Here is a 17,604-nt window from a genome sequence, read left to right as displayed (position 1 = left end):
TGCGGCATTCGTAACAATTCCTGGTGACAAAATGCAGCCAATTCGCATCCTCGCCCGGCCATCTGGGTTTCCCCTTTCCGGAGGGCGGTCTGGGCGCTTGAATGAAGTTCTGAACGCTGGGTCCAGGATCCCAGTGCTCTGGTTGCTGCCGCCGGAGTCGGGTTCGCGGGGCTTTCTCTCCTCCTCACTGACTCACAGCTTTTTCGGGCAGCCGGAGGCGGGGGTTTCAGGAAGTCCTTGGGCCGGCCAGGGAGCGATCCAGTAGACACGTGTCCTGGGAGGACCGCGGCCGGGCTGGGGTTTGACAGTTGGGGAGGGGGACTGGGGACGTTTCCTGCCCTGCATTTTCCTGGGTAGAGGCTGGAGGCGCCGGGCGCGTTACTCCCCTCCCCCTCCGCACAACTCCTCCTCTTTTAAAGCTAAGTTGAGTGCAGCTATGTTGCTTTTCGGCCCAGCCCCCACCCTTTGGAGACTCAAGGTGAAGCTCGATGCTCTCTGAAGAGTCCTTGAGAAGGCTCGGCGGGACGAGCGGAGCCCCGAGCCGTTTGTTGTAAATCACATCAGCTCAGGGCCGGTGGGACTTTGGGCACAGAATTTCTCTGTGAGTTTTTGTAGCTTCTCTGGTCTGCCTGGTGTGGCCATAGGTTAAAAAAAAGTAGAAGATTGTCTGGTTGATTTTTGACCTCAACTCTGATGTATCGGGCTCCCTTTTAGGTTTCTTGTCACGCATATGAATACGGAGACTTTCTTTGCTAATCCTTACCCAGTATCCGAGTTTTAAGAAAAGAATATTGAATGGCAGTATTTATTTTTGCTGGCTTATAAATATTAAAATTAAAACGGGCAAACAACTCCCCGTTCCAGACTGTTATTGAATTGGCTCATTCTCTAGCCACAAGAACCTGCAAACCAAGGCGCAGCCTTTAGGCACCAGTCCCATCATATCCCGCATCTCCCGATTAGCTCCTGAAAAGCATTACTGGTAGAAATAGAACGTACAAGGTGATAAGATGAAACCCAGTAACTGTTTCTTTTTACTTTTCCCCCTCCTTTACAGGCTGGGAATGAAGAAATGGTGCAAATAGGTAAGCCTTGTTCTCAGATGTCATTCTTATCTTGGTAGATAGTAGAGAATGAAATAAGCTAATTAAAATATTGTTTCTGAAATTTCTCCTGTTTGTGGTTAAAAAAGTAATTTGGAGTTCAGGAGCATTTCTGTTCTTCTCTTCCTTTTTCGGGAGGAGGGCCCCACTTTCTTCAGACGGATTTAAAGGAATATAAAAATTCTGCCGTTGGACTTGTAATGCATCAGGTTTTTACTGTTCCTGGACAAGCCACTGGTGGATACTTGGAGGATGATGTAGAGGTTGATAGAAGACATGGAGATAAGTCAAATCAAATCAACTCGTGGAGCATTAGGAGGAACACATCTGATTAGAACAGAAGGCAAAGTGTAAGAATGCTACAAAGGAGGGAAAAATGAAAGAGGATGAAAATTTTTCTTTTAAAAAATTTTCCTGTTTTGTTATAAGACCTCTGAGGACTTCTCTTATTCCATCTGCTTTACAGTAATTATCTACTAAGGTGCAAGATATTGTTAGGCACTTTAAAAATAATGTCTAAAACTTCAGTATTACCTGATGATGTGGGAATTATTCCCATTTTATGGGTGAGAAGACTGAGGCTCAGAGAGTATAAGTGACTTGTAACCGGTCACTCCCAAGTCCACATGATCTTTTTTTGAAGCTATTTATAATAATATTTGTGCTGAATTCAGAGACTGAAAGTCATCTGGCCAGAGGCCAGGCTCCGTTCAGAGTCTTTTTATATACATTTAACTTAGATTACTTTAAAAGATAAATTTTCCTTTTGGCAGTGTATTAGTCTCTTTAAATTCTGTATTTGTCAGGTGATATTGTAAAGTCATCTTTGAAGTGAAAAGTTTTGATTACTACAAACATAGTTACCTGTCATTGCCTGTGTGCTGTGCGTCGGGCACTGTATTAATTGCTTTGTGCGCATTGTGTTGTCTAACTCTCACAAGCACACACGAGGTAGAGACACCATTGTGCCTGTTTCAGATTTGGAGAAAATGAGGCTTGAGAGGTTCTACAGCTACCAGCTAGAGTGCATAGTGGCGAGCTGGGAGGATTCCATACTTGTACACTAACGCAGGGACCGGAAGATCCAGGCCCAGAGGTGTCCATATGTAGCCGTCTCTCAGCATATGTCAGAATGCTCCTTTCCTGTGCAGTGTTTCGCATTGTTGGAACTCTTCTCCAAGCTTAGACCTCCATAGTAAGAGTAGGACAGAGGGGAGGACAGTGACTGAGAACTGTATTTAATATACAGTGCCTGTGAAGAGACATTTGTTATGTGTAGCTGATAACATTCAGTCATGAATATATATCTTTTTAAAGAAGGACTTAAAAAAAAATCCTCAAACAAGTAAAAAAGAAAACTGTCTTCCTTTTTTATTGCTTAAACATTTGATTCCTTAAACATCCCAACTTTTCAATATGTACATTAAAAAGCTGTGTTAAGATGGCCCATCCTAGGGGCGCCTGGGTGGCTTTGTTGGTTAAGCGTCCAACTTTTGATCTCAGCTCAGGTTTTGAGCTCTGGATTGTGAGTTCGAGCCCTGCCAAAAAAAAAAAAAAAAGAAAAAAGATGACCCATTCTATCAAAAATTACCCATTCTGTAAAAAAGATGACCCATTCTATCAAAGGAATAAAATATATGCTTTGATTAAATTTTCAGATAGAATCAGCATGTTCTCCTGTAAGAGGCCCTGAGTTAGACTTTGGTCCAGTCCTTTTGTTAATATAAATTACTTCAGTTGCAGGTTTCTACAGAGAAAAAAGTGGTACAGGTGTGCTTAAATTTGGTAGAGGAAGATGAGTAGCAGTGTGGAAGAGGGGAGGGCGGGGGACTCAGATTGTGTTGCTGGAGATTTTCTTGCTCCCAAGTTCCTCTGCTTTATAGGGTTTCTCTTTTTTATTACTGTCATTTTTATTCATCATTTTCAGGTTGAGTGAAGAGAAGAAATAAAGATAAAAATAGGTTTGACACATGAGTCTTGTGATAGTAAAAGTATAGCTATCATTTGGCTTTGGGATATAATCATTTATGTAGCACTTAAAAGGGATTTAAAAATACCTTTAAAAAAAATCTGTGTATAAGAATGAGATTTCTTTCCCTTTTCCCAACGTGCAAAGGGGTTGTTAACCTGAAAGTTTGGTAAAATGCCCTCCTCTACATATAATTAAGTAATTTTTCCCCAAGAATTATTTTAAAAGTGGTTTTATATAACTGCTTGGAGGTGCTATTTGATCAGCGGTACAATTAGGAAAGATTAATAAGGCTTGTAGAATTAATTATTTTTATTGGTCTCCAAATTGGCTAGAGAAAATTCCATGGTTCTGAATGATTTTTGTATAATTTAATGTCTAAGGAAGAGATAACTATTGATTAGTGACAAACCACAAATTATTAGGAAGCTGAATTAAATAGTTTCTATTGAGATATACTATACATGCAGGATAGTGCGTATGAGTGTACACCTTGCTGATCCTTCAGGAAGGGATCACTCCTGGTGACTAGCATCTGGCTCAATAAGTACAACATTACTAGCACTTGTGCTACCTTCTTTGCACTATCCCCACATGATGGGTAACCACTCTCTTGACTTCTGACAGGATAGGTTAATTTTGCCAGTTTTGAAGTGTTTTTAATAAATATAGTCATGCAATATGTGCTTAAGAAAGCAATAAAAAATATGTCTAAAATGCTTCAACCCCTAGAGTCGGAAGGCTTTTATTTAGGTAGAGAGAAGGCGGTTGTGATGAGGGCAGGTTAGACTGTGTATAGAAATATCACCTACGTAGTGTGTTAACGGGCCTTTGCTTCTTTCCTTCTCTCTCCAACCCAGTGGAAAAATGCCTTCTTGGTATGTGGGCAAGTATGATTCACCCTAGAGAAAATGGGCAAATAGGCTTTGAACTCTGACCTACTTCTCTGCTCCTTGGTCAACCAAAGAGGAATGGCTTACCTACCTACCTGTCTACACCCACACATATATACACTCATACATGTATACATACAGACACGTATATACATATAGACACATGTGTGAGTGCATATGCATTGTGTATATATGTGTAAGTGTGTTTCCTGAGGTCATTAACATACTTCTGTGGCATATCAGGGAGCTCTTTCATTCTAACTCAGAGTATGGCCTTGGTAGGATTGCCTAGGGTAATTGTGGGCAGTTGGTTGGCTGGCCTGATTGGATAAGGAGTCTTGCTCTGTGACACATGTGGCTTAGGAAATAATCATGGTCCTGTAGAAATCAGAGATTTCTGTAAGATCTGCAAAAGAATTCTCTGAATCCTTTGTTTCATAAGCTACCACTCTGAAATTGCCTGAGTATCATTAGAGGAAAAATCATTGTGAGGCTTTAGTGGTTGGGCTGAGTTCCCTCACTTACCCCCTCTCTTGGAATCAGGGCATATCTATCTTTCTCTGCCCTATTTCTGTTTCCAAGTCTCAAATTCCATTATATTTCATTCTTAACAAAATAAAGTTGCTAATCTTGTCCTCTCAAATATCCAGTTTACTGAGAAATATTGGTTCATCATTTGCAGGTATTTATTTGGTTTTGAAGGTTTAGTGCGAGTCACTTCCCCTAGTCCTTGGTTTATAGTAGGCATTTCTACTGGTGTAGACCTCATGAGAGCAAACACTTTGTCTTGATGATTGCTGTATCCCCGGTATATAAGATTGGGCTTGGTACCTCGTGGGTCCTCAAATATTTGTTATTCAGTGCATAGATCTAGTAAGCAGGGATTGGGATTCACCTAGTGTTCTGACTTTTCTTAAATGCTCTTGTTCTGTGCCCCTCTCCATGTTTAATTGGTCCCTAAGAAAATGAGGATGGTGATAATGGCTATACAATTAATTATTCAGTGTTATCAAGGCTCCTTGTGACTTCTCTTTTCATTCCACACAAAGCTCACGGAGCTAGGTTTATTGGTTTCTTACACTTTTCTGTTTCTGTTCAATAAGATTTGGTAAATTGAACTGAATTACGTGCAGGTTTGGAATGCCCACTAATTTTGCACTAATGTCTACTTGAGATCTCTGTTTCAGGCATCAGGGGAGATAAGATAACCTAAGATTAAAATCTACCAATTTACCAGCAGCAATATTGTGATTTAAAGTGTGATTTAAAGGGGTTTAAAGGGATCCTTCATACAATTTAGAATTTTAGCTACCTATATAGCCATTGTTCTTTCTTGTACCTAAAGATCATGCATTTGACTTCACTGGTTTAGCTTCCATCTCTCCATTGAGCATCATAATGGCTAATATTAAATGCTTTAAGCTTTGAGGATGAAGATGTTACTTAGTGTAGCATGTTAATCTATTACCAGCAAATTATTAGTGCTGTTTAGCTGAAATATTTCTTCCCCATACTTTCACTGTTTTTTCTTGTCATTATACCAAATAATCATAATATTGCTCAGAAATGTTAAGAAATCCCCATGGTCACTTCTGCTTCCAGGATGATTATCTCTAAGTATTCTTGGCTTGTGGGTAGCCAATCCAGATTACCTTGGAAAGCCATTAGGGACAATTCCAAATTGCCTGGTAAAATCATGAGTGGTTTCAATATGAAGGATTTAGTTATGTTACTTGGACTGGATATATTGACAGGGATGACTTAGATGGAACTCTAATGACAGAATTTTGGGAACCTTCTCTTTGTGTTGCTCCAATAGAGATCAGCTTTTACTCCTAAGTTGTGCTACGTCTACTATTAGAAATTGTTGAATTATTCTTTTTCATTAGTTTTTCTTCTGAATAGAGATGGTTTACATGTGCACATTAAAATTGTCTTTAGTTTTTCTGTATTCCCCAGATTTTTGACAATCATGTTAAGTACCAAACTGTTACAATTTAGCATATTCTTGCTCAGTCATCTTTCAGTACACAGATTGTGTGGATTATTTTTTGTATATGTGTTTTTGTTTTGTTTGCTATTTTAATATAGTTTACCATAGCATTACAAAATCCTTATAAACATAGTTTTGATCTCATTATCCTGATAAACCTTAATTTATGTACTTACTTCCCTAGTGACACCCATTTTCTCATGATCATGAATGTTACCACACAGTGTTTTATATAGATAGCTGCCGGCTTTTCAAATGACTACTTTAGGAGAAAGCCCTAGAAGCTGATTGCTGAGTAAAACCAAATTAACATGATACGTTTTGACAGATGGCTTTTTAAGAAGTTTGTATGATCTGAACTTTTACTAGTGGTGTAGGGAAGTGTTGATTTTTAAAAATTTCAGTTTTAAATTAGTTTTGGCTCTGTTCTCCCTAAATCTGAATATAATTTTTAAATACTTGATTATGCAATCTTTGAAATATGTAATGAATTAATCATTTTTCTAGTTATCAAGTACCCAAAAGTATGATCAATTATAAAAACGTTTTGTAAACTTTAGTAGTACTATGAAAAGATTCATCCACTTCATAGAATTTGAGAATTGTATTATTCTTTAGAACGGGTAGTAAGGCGTGGGAAGAGTTTTCTAGTTTAGGAATCTCTGTTCCCACAAGTAATTTATCCATCCTAATTTTCCAAATATGTTTACATGATTTTGCTGACTAACTGTAATTCCTTAGGAGAGATTTTGTGGTCATGTCAAGTCTCTTGTTTATAAAAATGATTGCCACAAATTCAGCATGATGAATCTTTATGGAATTTAGAATAAATTGTGACCAGCATGAAACAGTCTATCTTGTTTTTGAAGTGACTGATAAAACAAAAATAACATTTAGGAAACTCGTAGGTAGTAAGATAGGATTAAATATATGAATCTTCAGATACTGGGATCTTAGATGTTAAATCACATTTCCTACAATCTTTCTTTGTATTTAGCATTTATATTTTTATATGTGCAATGCACATAAAAAGAATGATTGAAATCATTCATCATATGAGCTTGAGTTCTCTTTTATATGTAAAGATCTCTTTCTTTTACATGTAAAGTCCATTCCTTACTCTAAAACATAACCAGCCTATCCAGTAGAGGACCTATTAGTATTCATTACCTTTCTTCCATTGAATGGTCAGGGGCACAGACTGTTGTTCACTGTGTAGTTTACTACTTTCTAGCTGACTTTAACCTCTCAAAGCATCTCTTTCTTCTGTGTAAACATAGGCATACTACTACTACTTAGTTCATAGAATTGTAAAGGATTCATAAAGTGCTGGCACATGGGAAGCAAGCTAGGATAATAGCTATTATTAGTATATCTTAGTCTTGTGCTTTTTAAAAAAACACTTTTACTCAATGAGAGCCACCCCATTCTACTCCGTGCATTTTTGATAGGTCTGCCTACCACCATGAATTTCCAGGAATCCTAATTTACTGTGTCAAGGACTTGTAAACTCTCCAGGCACTCAGCTCACCATGTGACAGCTCTTTGAGAGTTCTATTTTCATGTATTATCTTAAAGTTGATATCTCAATATAGTATTGCTTAATTCATTGGAATATGGCAGTAAGGGGGGAGTTGGGTAAGGAATGAATGGTGCAAAACGATTACTCCCCGTATAGACTCCAGGCCAACTTTATTTCATGTATACTGGACAGAATTCTTTCTTCTTTTCATCTTGTTTATGGAAAGTCCTTTCCACTTCAGTGAGAGAAAGTTCCTGTATTAATCATGACTCATTTGGATGCAAATAACAGGAACCCAGTTGACACTGGTTAAGGAAAACAAAATTGATCAGGTAATCAGAGTCAGGTATAGCTGAACAGAGGGCTCAAACAATGTCAGAAATCCCTCTCTTTCCTCCCCCGACTCTTCTTTCTTTCTAATTTTCCTGCGTTGGCTCTATTTCTTTATCAGGATATGATTGGTGGCCTCTCAGGTTGTGGCAAAGACTGTCACCAGCATCTCTAGGCTTTCATTCTAGCTTTCTCCCCACTAGACAGAACACTTGTTTTCTGATAGCCCCAGCAAAATGTCCTGGGGGAGGGTGGTTAGATTGGCTGCTTGGCTTGAGTCGTAAGCTTATCCTGGAACCATTTGGTGTGGCAGGGGATGCAGTGCTCGGATTGACCTGGATTGGGTCATTTCACTCTTGATTTACAGGGACTAAGAGTGGAATGCAGGATGGTTAACCTGAGGGAACCCTGGGGTGCAGTTAAAGAAAAAGGAGGATGGATGCTGGGGAGCACACGTGTAATCATGCCACAGCCCGAGGGCTTCCCGGCACATTGCATGGGAACTGGCAGCTGTGGTAGGTAGAATATGGCCCCCCAGGGGTGTCTACATCCGAATCCCTGGAGCTCATGAGTATGTGATGTTACACGGCCTAGAGGAGTTAAGTTTGCTGATGGAATTAAGGTTGCTAATCGGTTGGCCTTTAAATAGGGAGATTAGCCCAGATTTTCCAAGGTCTGTCCTCATAAATAGAAGAGGGAGACAAAAAGACAAAACTAGAGAGATGGCAGCATAAGAAAGGACTTGGTCTGATGTTTCTGGCTTTGAAGATGAAGGCAGGGACCCAGGAGCCAGGGAACACCTGTGGCCTCTGGAAGTTTGGAAAGTCAAGGAAACAGATTATTCCCAGAGCTTCTTGAAGAAATGCAGCCCTGCTGACACCTTGATTTTAGACCCCTGTGACCTATTTCAGACTTCTGACCTCCAGAACTGTAGGGTAATACATATATATTGTTTTAAGTCGCCAAGTTTGTGGCAATTTGTTATAGGAGTAATAGGAAGCTAATACAGTGGCCCAGTGCACTGTCCCCGTTTTTCATACTTTTGTCATACTGTGAGCCAGACTATTGTAGATTTGGAAAATGTAATCACCACAAGTAAGTTTCAGTGAAGACCTTTAAAAATGCTGTTTGCATTTCTGGTTTGTCATATTTTCCTCAGCCTTTGGCCCAGGGGGACAAATGCTTATTTTTCCTGGCTTTAAATTCTAGGCTCAATATTAGTCTTTTAAAAGTATTATCCATCAAAAAATTGTGAGGTATATGAGAAATATTAATTTATAGAATGTCTAATATAGCTCTTGAATCTGTAAAACTTCCAGGGATGATAAATGTAACCATTAGATGTGCTTCTTTTAAAAACTAAGATCGGAATGTTAACATTTTGGCATTGGGGCCTCACGTAAAAAAAAAATATCTATCTATCTATCTATCTTCTCTACTTATTCTGTTATTGATTATTTGATCATTTTAAGATGTAGCAAACCAAGAAAATACTTGGACATTTTTCTTCTTCTTCTTCTTCTTCTTCTTTTTTTTTTTTCCCTTGAAAGATCTTCTCTTACCTGATTTCATGTTCTGGAACACTAAAGAATGTGCTGTTCTTTCCTAAGTGACTCTCTTGAACGTAAACATTGTGCAATTGCAACAAATATTTATGAAAAAACGAGATTTAAAAAAATGAGAAGAATTTTTAAGTTCACGACTATTTGTTCTTTCTTAATGAGTAAAAGGAAAAAAAAAAGCTTTCTCTTTTTTCTCCAATAGCTTGTTAAAAAATCTTTGACTGTGAAAGTAGGTTTGCAATTAAAATAAAAGACTTCAAAGAGGTTCTCTGCCTTGGGATGATAAGAGCCTGGAGGAGATGAAGTGAGGGGGAAGAGACCTTGGCTCTGCTCAGGAGTTCAGCAAGTATCACAACTAACTTTTAATTGCCTTTCAGTGAAGATGTGTCCCCTTCTCCGTTTGTGTTTACGGCTTTGGGAAGCCCTTCAGCGCGTGGTGTCCTCTTTAAGGTCCACTCATCACACTGCTCACATTTTTCCTAGAGCAGCTGGCTCCTGTCATTTCTGATGAAAGTCATTCTCCGACCCTCAGCAAAGGATTTGGAAATGTTGTTGTTGGAGCGGCTTCTTTAGCAGATCTTGAAAAAGCTTATACGATTTCCTTCTTGTGGCCAGATTGTTGCATACTGAGCATTTGTACCTGAAAAAGGAAGTTGCCTGTGTAAACTGCCTCTTTAATAGTCACCAACCAGTTCTTGGGAGAGGATCCTAGTGTCGGGGCGGGGTAACAGAGTATGGGTTGTTACGGCTAGCCCGGACTTCAGGCCCTCGGTTGTCATGGAGCTGAGGATCCCTTCTACCCATATCAGAAACACCAGGCTGGGGCTGGAGTGGACATGGGAGAGGCCTGAGAGGTGCCGGGACGTGGAAGGACTCGGAAGCCCACTTCCATCTTCTATAGCTCTAGCTGGATGGGGATGGTCACGGTGATAATAGCCTCAGCTAATTTTTCTTTTATTACATTGTTACTAGCTGGACTAAGTCTTTTATGTGCCTTACCTTGTTTGAGTCCATTATTTTACAGGCAACCTCTCTGAGCCTTAATTTTGATAATTTGCTTGCAGAGGCCAAAATGCACATCAGCTTGAAATCAGAATTTAAACGCAGTACTTCCCGCTCCAGACCTTCGGTAATCAACCGTCTTACCCCACCTTCTCCCTTCCTTGCTTGGGAACTCAAGCCATATTGCATCAATCACAAGTATTCCAATATTTTGTATGCCAGGAGTAGCTTTGGGCTTCATTAGATCAACTAAAGATTGCTATAATATGTGTGAGCTTTGTACTGTAGTCACTTGAGCTCTAAGTAATGTTGATTATACTACCGAACACTTCTGTTCTCTTACTGTTCTATAGTGTGGTCTTTGTAATGTGCTGGGGACATCTAGTAACCTCTAGGAGACATTTGGGTATCATTGCCCAACGTCTTAGATGGATACCAAGCTGCCCGTTCTCAGTTGTGAGCTTCTGAGACTGAATGCATGAGGGAATTAAGATGATCCCAGAGCTTGGGCCACAGTGGTATACTGTGAAAGCACTCCCTCTCAAGAATCCCCACTTCCAAAATTGCCATTGATTTTTTTCCCCCAAAGACTGCTGTATGCTGGAGACATTTAAACATAGTTAAGATACCACACCTCCATCCTAAAGAGCCTAAAATCTCTGAAAGGACAAGACGTAAGCATATAACTTTTCTGCCATACAGATTTTTAGAACTTTTATACAGATAATGTGTGATGATGAGCTCTAAGCAGCCTAGACCAGCAGGTCTATAGTCTGGACAAGATAGCAGGGAAGGTTTCTTGGGAGAGATGGGGCTTGAGATAGGCCCTGTAGGCCCGGTTGGATTTGTATGGATGGAGGGGAAGGAGCAGTCCTTTCCCTGGGGGCGAATGGTGGAGAAGGACTTTGAGGAGAGGCGTGATTAAGTTGGGTCTAGGCCAAACGGAATGTTTCAGTAGGCCAGTATGGGAGATGATGTTGCAAAGAAGTTAGGGACAGAGCGCATAGGGCCTTAAATGACAGTTCAGTTTTGGGTTCAGTTACCCAGTCTGCGAGTTTCAGTTCCTTATTTGTGAAGTGGGAGGATTTGATTAGTGGAGGTCTTTAAAGCAATTTTCATGTCTAACATGGAAAAAAAGCGATCAGTTTTCTGAAACTGTTTTATCTTTGAAGTGATGATGAACCGTTGAAACTGTTCAGAGAGAATAATCCAGTAATATTAATACCTGACATTTATCGAGCCCTTCATGTGTGCCAAATAGTGTCCTAAACACTTTAGACTAGGCCAGTTAGTTTTTACAAAGCTATGAATAAAATACTATTACCCTCATTTAACAGATTAGAACTGACAGAGAAGTCTTAAGTGACCAAAATCACAAAGGTAGTAAGTGGCAGAATTTAGGCGTTTTACATATGGGACTTTAAAACAGTTTTCCTGGGAGTAATTCAGATAATATTTTGGTACAATTTATACAATATTTGGCTGTGAGAAATTATGTTGGGGAATTTGGACTTGGCATCTCGTGGTTTACAGTGTGTGGTGGCAAGGACTTGAAGCAATTGGAAGAAATGGGATTAGTTTGACAGAAATTTCTAAGGAGAAAATAGTAGGACTTGAATGATATTAAATGGGGGGAAAGTGATATAAAGTCAGTTTTCTAAGCTGGAGCTTTGGGAGAATCAGCACATAAACAGTGAAGTCAGGAAGGCAAGCTGAATATTTAGGGTGAACATAAACAGTGAAGTCAGGAAGGCAAGCTGAATATTTAGGGTGAAAACGAGAAGTTTAGTTTAGATATTTTAGGGGTGAAGAGAAGGTATGACACATTATTCTAGGCAGAGAACTGCCATGTTCAAGTTTGTGTGAAGCAGGTTCTTTTTCCTTGAACATGTATTTACTGAGGGTCTGTTATGTGCAGTACACAGACATGTGAAAAAGAGCCCGAAGTCTCAGAAATGGCTACAATTTTGAAACTGAGAAAATTCTAAGGTGGTTAATATTAAAATGAAAAGTTGGATTAACCAAAAGGTCTTGAAGTATATGGAAACAGAACATGGCCTCCTCAAATACTTATTTATTTATTTATTTATTTAATTTATTTTATTTATTTGACAGAGAGAGAGATAGAGCGAGAGAGGGAACACAAGCAGGGGGAGTGGGCAGAGGGAGAAGCAGGCTTCCCGCGGAGCAGGGAGCCTGATGCGGGTCTTGATCCCAGGACACTGGGATCATGACCTGAGCCAACGGCAGATGCTTAACCACTGAGCCATCCAGGCGCCCCTCCTCAAATACTTTGATGTCGGTTATGCTTAATATTAGTGTGTGTATGTGTGTGTATACAGATGTATACACATCTCTCTCTCTCTCTCTCTCTCTCTCTCTCTCACACACACACACACACACACACACACACACACACACACACACAGGAATGTGTCTCTTTGATTTAGCCCAAGGAGGAAGAAGGCATTAAGTTAAACTCTCAAATGAGGACTTTAGAGAATTCTCTGACAAGGAGAATTGTTAGTGTTATAATTTAGTCATCCACTGAAGATACAACAATACTTTTTCTTAAAGGTAGTTTGAGTTTCTGAGGAGATCCTGAATGAAAACATACGCCTCTCACTTGCTTGAGGGAATAAGTTAGAAATAGCAGATATAAAGATGTAGTAAAAATATCTTTTACAAACAAGGCCTGGGTAGCAGGAGGCTCTCCCTTTGACAGGAAGTGCGTACCCCAGCCGGCCTGTGTCCGGCCCCGCTGGGCTAGGACAGGGCTTGCCCCATGACGTGGGAGACAACGTGTACTTATCAGGATCCTTCCCAGGAAGAAGAGTGAGGAGGGAAGCACTGAGCTCTGTGAACTTCTTATTTTTCACCAGGCTGACAAATCACAGACATCACTCCTCATTACCAGGAGAAGGGTGAGCTAAGAGAGGGAGCGGCCCAGGAGAGTCAGAGAAAAATCTCTTTTCACAGAGGCAGGAGCAGGTTAAAGGCACTCCATCTCTAACGTAAAAGGAAATCACCTACTTGAGATGCTTTCATTGTAAGAAAGAGGCAAAGATTAGATGATTTTCAGGGTCTTTCTTATTTTTGACCTGTATAGATATTCTGTGAATATCTAAAGGGATTGCAGAGTGGGGCTGATTTCCTGCTCCTTGCTTCTAAATATGAGGGGCACTGTGTCTGCATTCCAGGAGATCTGTTTTAATGACTAGATCCACCTTCTGGTTCTTAGTAGCTTAAATGTAAGACCTGGATACTATGATATGTTTGACTTACTGGTCAGAAAGAGCCGTGAGAAGTAGAAATAACATTTGCAAGCAAAATTCTGGTTGTAGAGGTATATGACAACTTGTGTAGTTGGCTGTCATTGATCGCTTGGTGATAACTTGCTATTGGGGGAAAAGATGGTGCATTTTAATTCTAGATATACCCTCAGGCTCAAACTGCTCTCATCCATTCATTCATTCACAGGTATTTATAGTGATTTCAGATTCTATTTTAGGCACTGGGAAACAGTAGTAAAGAGAACAGGTAAAAATCTGTGCCCTCGTGGAGCTTATATGCTAGTGGGAGAAACAATAAGTAAACATAAATACAATTTATGGTATGTCAGAGAGTGAGTGACAAGTTTTGTGGGGAAAAGTAAAATGGGGAAAGGGGTTAGAGAGTGATGAGATGGATACTGGTCAGGACACACCTCACTGAGAGAGGGTCACATTAAAGCACAAACCTGAAGAAATTAAGGAGGGAGATCCCAGAGGAAAGCAATCATAGTGACCTTGAGATGTGAGAATTCTCAGTGCCAGTCTGCAGGACAAAGCAAACCCATTTTATTCTGTGATGGATTTTGAGGAGAAGAGGAACTTGACCTGCTTCTTTAATTACTCTGGCTTTATTTTGAGGATAATTTATGAAGGGGAGGAGCAGAAGCAAGGAGAATAGGTATGGGGCTCGTTCAAAACTGGGACCAATGGCCTGGACTAGGGTAATAGCCAGGCTGGTGGTGAGCTGCGGTCACTGTTTGGAGATATCTTAAAGGCTGAGTCAATAGAATTTGTTGAAAGATTTGATTTGTGATGTGATGAGAGTTAAGGGTAGTTTAGTCAGGTTTTGGGTCTGAGTAGCTAGGAGGATAGAGTTGCCAATTACTGACTTGGGAGCAGGGAGATAGGAAGTTTACTTCTGGAAATGTTAAGTTGAAGTGCTTAGGGAATGTCCACCTGGAGAGGGCAATGGAGTTGACAAGAGAGGAACCCATGGATGAAGCCAGGGCTGGAGATAAACGATTGTGAAGGCACTCAAACTCATGGGATGGGATGAACTTACCATGCTGCGGAGGGTAGTTGCAGAAGAGAGGAGTCCATGGACCAGGTCCTGTGGCTCTGCGGTGTATACAAGTCATGGAAATCAAGGGACGTGAGGAAGGGAGAATGAGGAGGGGAGACCACTGAGGAAAGAGGAGAGCCAGAAGAGAAAGATGTCCTGGAAGCTAAATAAGGAACATATTTCAGGAAGGAAGGAGAAATAAGCTGGGTCAGTATCTGCTGAAACAGCAAGTAAGGAGAGGGAGTCTTGACCATTGGTTTCAGCAACATGGTGTCCCTAGTGACCTCAAGAAAGAACAAGAATGGGAAGAGAGGAATTGGAGACATCTCTTGTAGTCAGTCTTTTGGAGCATTTTGCTCTAAAGGGTAGTGAAGTGCTGGCATATTAGCCAGAGCGGGATGTGGCATCAAGGCGGTTTTTATTAAAGGTGAGAGGGAAGACGGCTGCTTATTTATTTGTTGATGGGAATGATCTAGTGATGTGGGGAGACTGATTAAGAAAGAAGAGAGGACAGGTGCAAAAACCGTTCTCGCAAAGGCGAGAGGGGTTAGGGGTTGGTGCACAAGGTGGGGAGGTTTGCTCCTTGGTAAGATCACAAACAACATCTCCGTCTTAGCTGGAGGAAGGTGGACCATGCATGCCTAGACGCCAGTCGGTTGTGGAAGGCTCACTGCTTCTGAGTCCTGTTCAGGTGACTTAGTGACCACAGTGTGGCTTTACGGTGGCTCTGGCCATTTGTGCTTGTAGAATTTATGGCCCACAAAGACCTTTATATACCAATTGCCGTGGCCCTTCAGCCATCTCTGCTGACAAGTGTATAGTTTCACATCTTAAAACTGCACGTGGGCAATATTTTAATGAGTAGCTAACTTACATTTAAGTGTTCAATAGCTCATATTTATTGCATCCTCTGTGTAATCTCGTTTAAACCTCTCACTAGACCTATGAGCTGGAAGTATTACTAGCCTCCAGTTAACAGTTGAGGACACTGAGCCTAAGAGAAACCAAAGAATTTGTTCAGGGTCATGCACTGACTTAACTTGGTGCTTTCTGACAGTGTAGTTCCTTCCTTATCCATAGGCTGTACTGCTTTGTGGAAGGATTTGGGCCTGTGAGGTGTGTAACTTCTGAATGAAGTAAGTTAACACTGGATATAATTTGATTTGCCTGTATGCTTGTAATCTGAGATGAAAATACTTTTGATAGCTTTGAGCTTTCCCCACCATCCCCCTCCCCTTTTTTTCCCCTCCTGAAGACCGAGAATTTAAGAGCCTTTTACAGAAATTTTTGAAACTTCACTGGAGGAAAAATTGGTTGGCTGGTTGCGGGTAGGCAGAACGTCGTCATTCTTGTGGTAGTTTTCCTTTGTAAGTCAGATCTTAAATTAGAAATGGACAGCAAGATGTTCCATCTATTCTGAAGTGAATAAGAGCATAGGAGTGTGGTCTTCAGTGTCAAAATGATCAAAATTGAATTTTTCTTTTGGCTTCTTGCTTGCAATGTGTCAGGCCTCCTAGGCCTGCTTTTTCATTTATAAACTAGGGGTAGTAACACCCACCTGCTGTGATTGCTGAGAGAATTAGAGATGGTATATTCTTTTTTTTAAAAAAAATTCATTTGTTTATTTGACAGAGAGAGAGAGAACACAAGCAGGGGGAGCAGCAGAGGGAGAGGGAGAAGCAGACTCCCCACTAAGCAGGGAGCCCAATGTGGGGCTCGATCCCAGCACCCTGGGATCATACCTGAGCTGACTCAGACACTTAACCAGTTGAGCCACCTAGGTGCCATAGAGATGGTATATTCTTTTTTTTTTTTTTTTAAGATTTTATTTATTTATTTGACAGAGAGAGACACAGCGAGAGAGGGAACACAAGCAGGGGGAGTGGGAGAGGGAGAAGCAGGCTTCCCGCGGAGCAGGGAACCCGATGCGGAGCTCGATCCCAGGACCTGGGATCATGACCTGAGCCGAAGGCAGACGCCTAACGACTGAGCCACCCAGGCGCCCCGAGCTGGTATATTCTTGAACACAAAGCACAGTGCCCAGTATTTATCCTGCCAATAAATGGCAGGTGACCTGATAGCTCCTTTGTCAGTTCTGCTAACTATTGTCTAGGGGGATGGTAGCCTGATGGGTTACTAAGTGCATCTTCTCCCTTGGTTACAATAATTCCCAACTGGAAAATTACTCATTTTGGGTTTAATTTCAGCAATGTGTCTTATGTGTACATTTTAGGAATGATTTATTATTTAGCATCAGAGAAGACAAAGCTCTATAGAAATATGCCTTCTTTATTTTGAATAAAAATGCAGAACATACTGTCTGACAGTGGAAAAATGGAACTGTCCCAGAGAATCTGGGATGCATGGTTTGCTGTAAGCATGAGGCCCTGGGTGTCCTCCTGGGTGTGGAGGAGCCTCCTTGCATTCTTCCTAAATTTTCTAGTTCTCTAGTCACTTAATCCAGGCATCAGTATATTGTCTAGACTTTGGTTGTGTGAATTTCCTTCAGTGGAGATGGGAAATTTCCTTCACTTTGAAACAGTAAATGCATAGTTAGAGAAGGAGTTGTAAGTGGGATTACTGGTGCAGCCAGATGCCCTTGGACCTCAGGTAGTATGTCTTTTTTTTTTTTTTTTTTTTATTAGGGAGTATGTCTTGTAAGTTAGTGTATAACAGCATAGACAAAGCAAAGGTTCTCCGGTTACCTGCATTACTAACTTAATACATGTTAAACAGATCCTACTGACAAGAGACCTTGGTGTGTACAAAATCTTGTATTAGATGGTATTGGAAATACCAAGCTGAATGGGGGGGTTTCTTGTCCTTAAGGAATTTATACTTAATTGGGGCTAGGCTTTGTCAGTCCACATCCAAGAGCCTGATTCATCCCTTACT

The 17,604-nt window shown here is 40.6% G+C and overlaps 1 protein-coding gene across 4 annotated transcripts in view; it reads left to right on the top strand.

Annotated features, from left to right (window-relative positions):
- The window catches only part of ADAMTS3 (ADAM metallopeptidase with thrombospondin type 1 motif 3), a 254,631-nt gene that overhangs the window by 1,779 nt on the left and 235,248 nt on the right, over positions 1-17,604 (top strand). For 2 of the 4 annotated variants that reach the window (XM_027600233.2, XM_027600232.2), the window contains exon 2: positions 1,058-1,085. In XM_027600233.2, the coding sequence (XP_027456034.1) occupies positions 1,058-1,085 (28 nt within the window). Of the gene's footprint in view, positions 1-203; positions 602-1,057; positions 1,086-17,604 lie in introns of those variants that run through there. The other 2 variants (XM_027600234.2, XM_027600235.2) reach the window with 2 other exon arrangements.

The sequence above is a fragment of the Zalophus californianus genome, chromosome 2 (genome assembly GCF_009762305.2).
Source record: "Zalophus californianus isolate mZalCal1 chromosome 2, mZalCal1.pri.v2, whole genome shotgun sequence".
Classification (NCBI taxonomy): domain Eukaryota; kingdom Metazoa; phylum Chordata; class Mammalia; order Carnivora; family Otariidae; genus Zalophus; species Zalophus californianus.
Note: the sequence above shows the minus strand (reverse complement) of the source record. Positions and strands in the feature narration are given on the sequence as shown.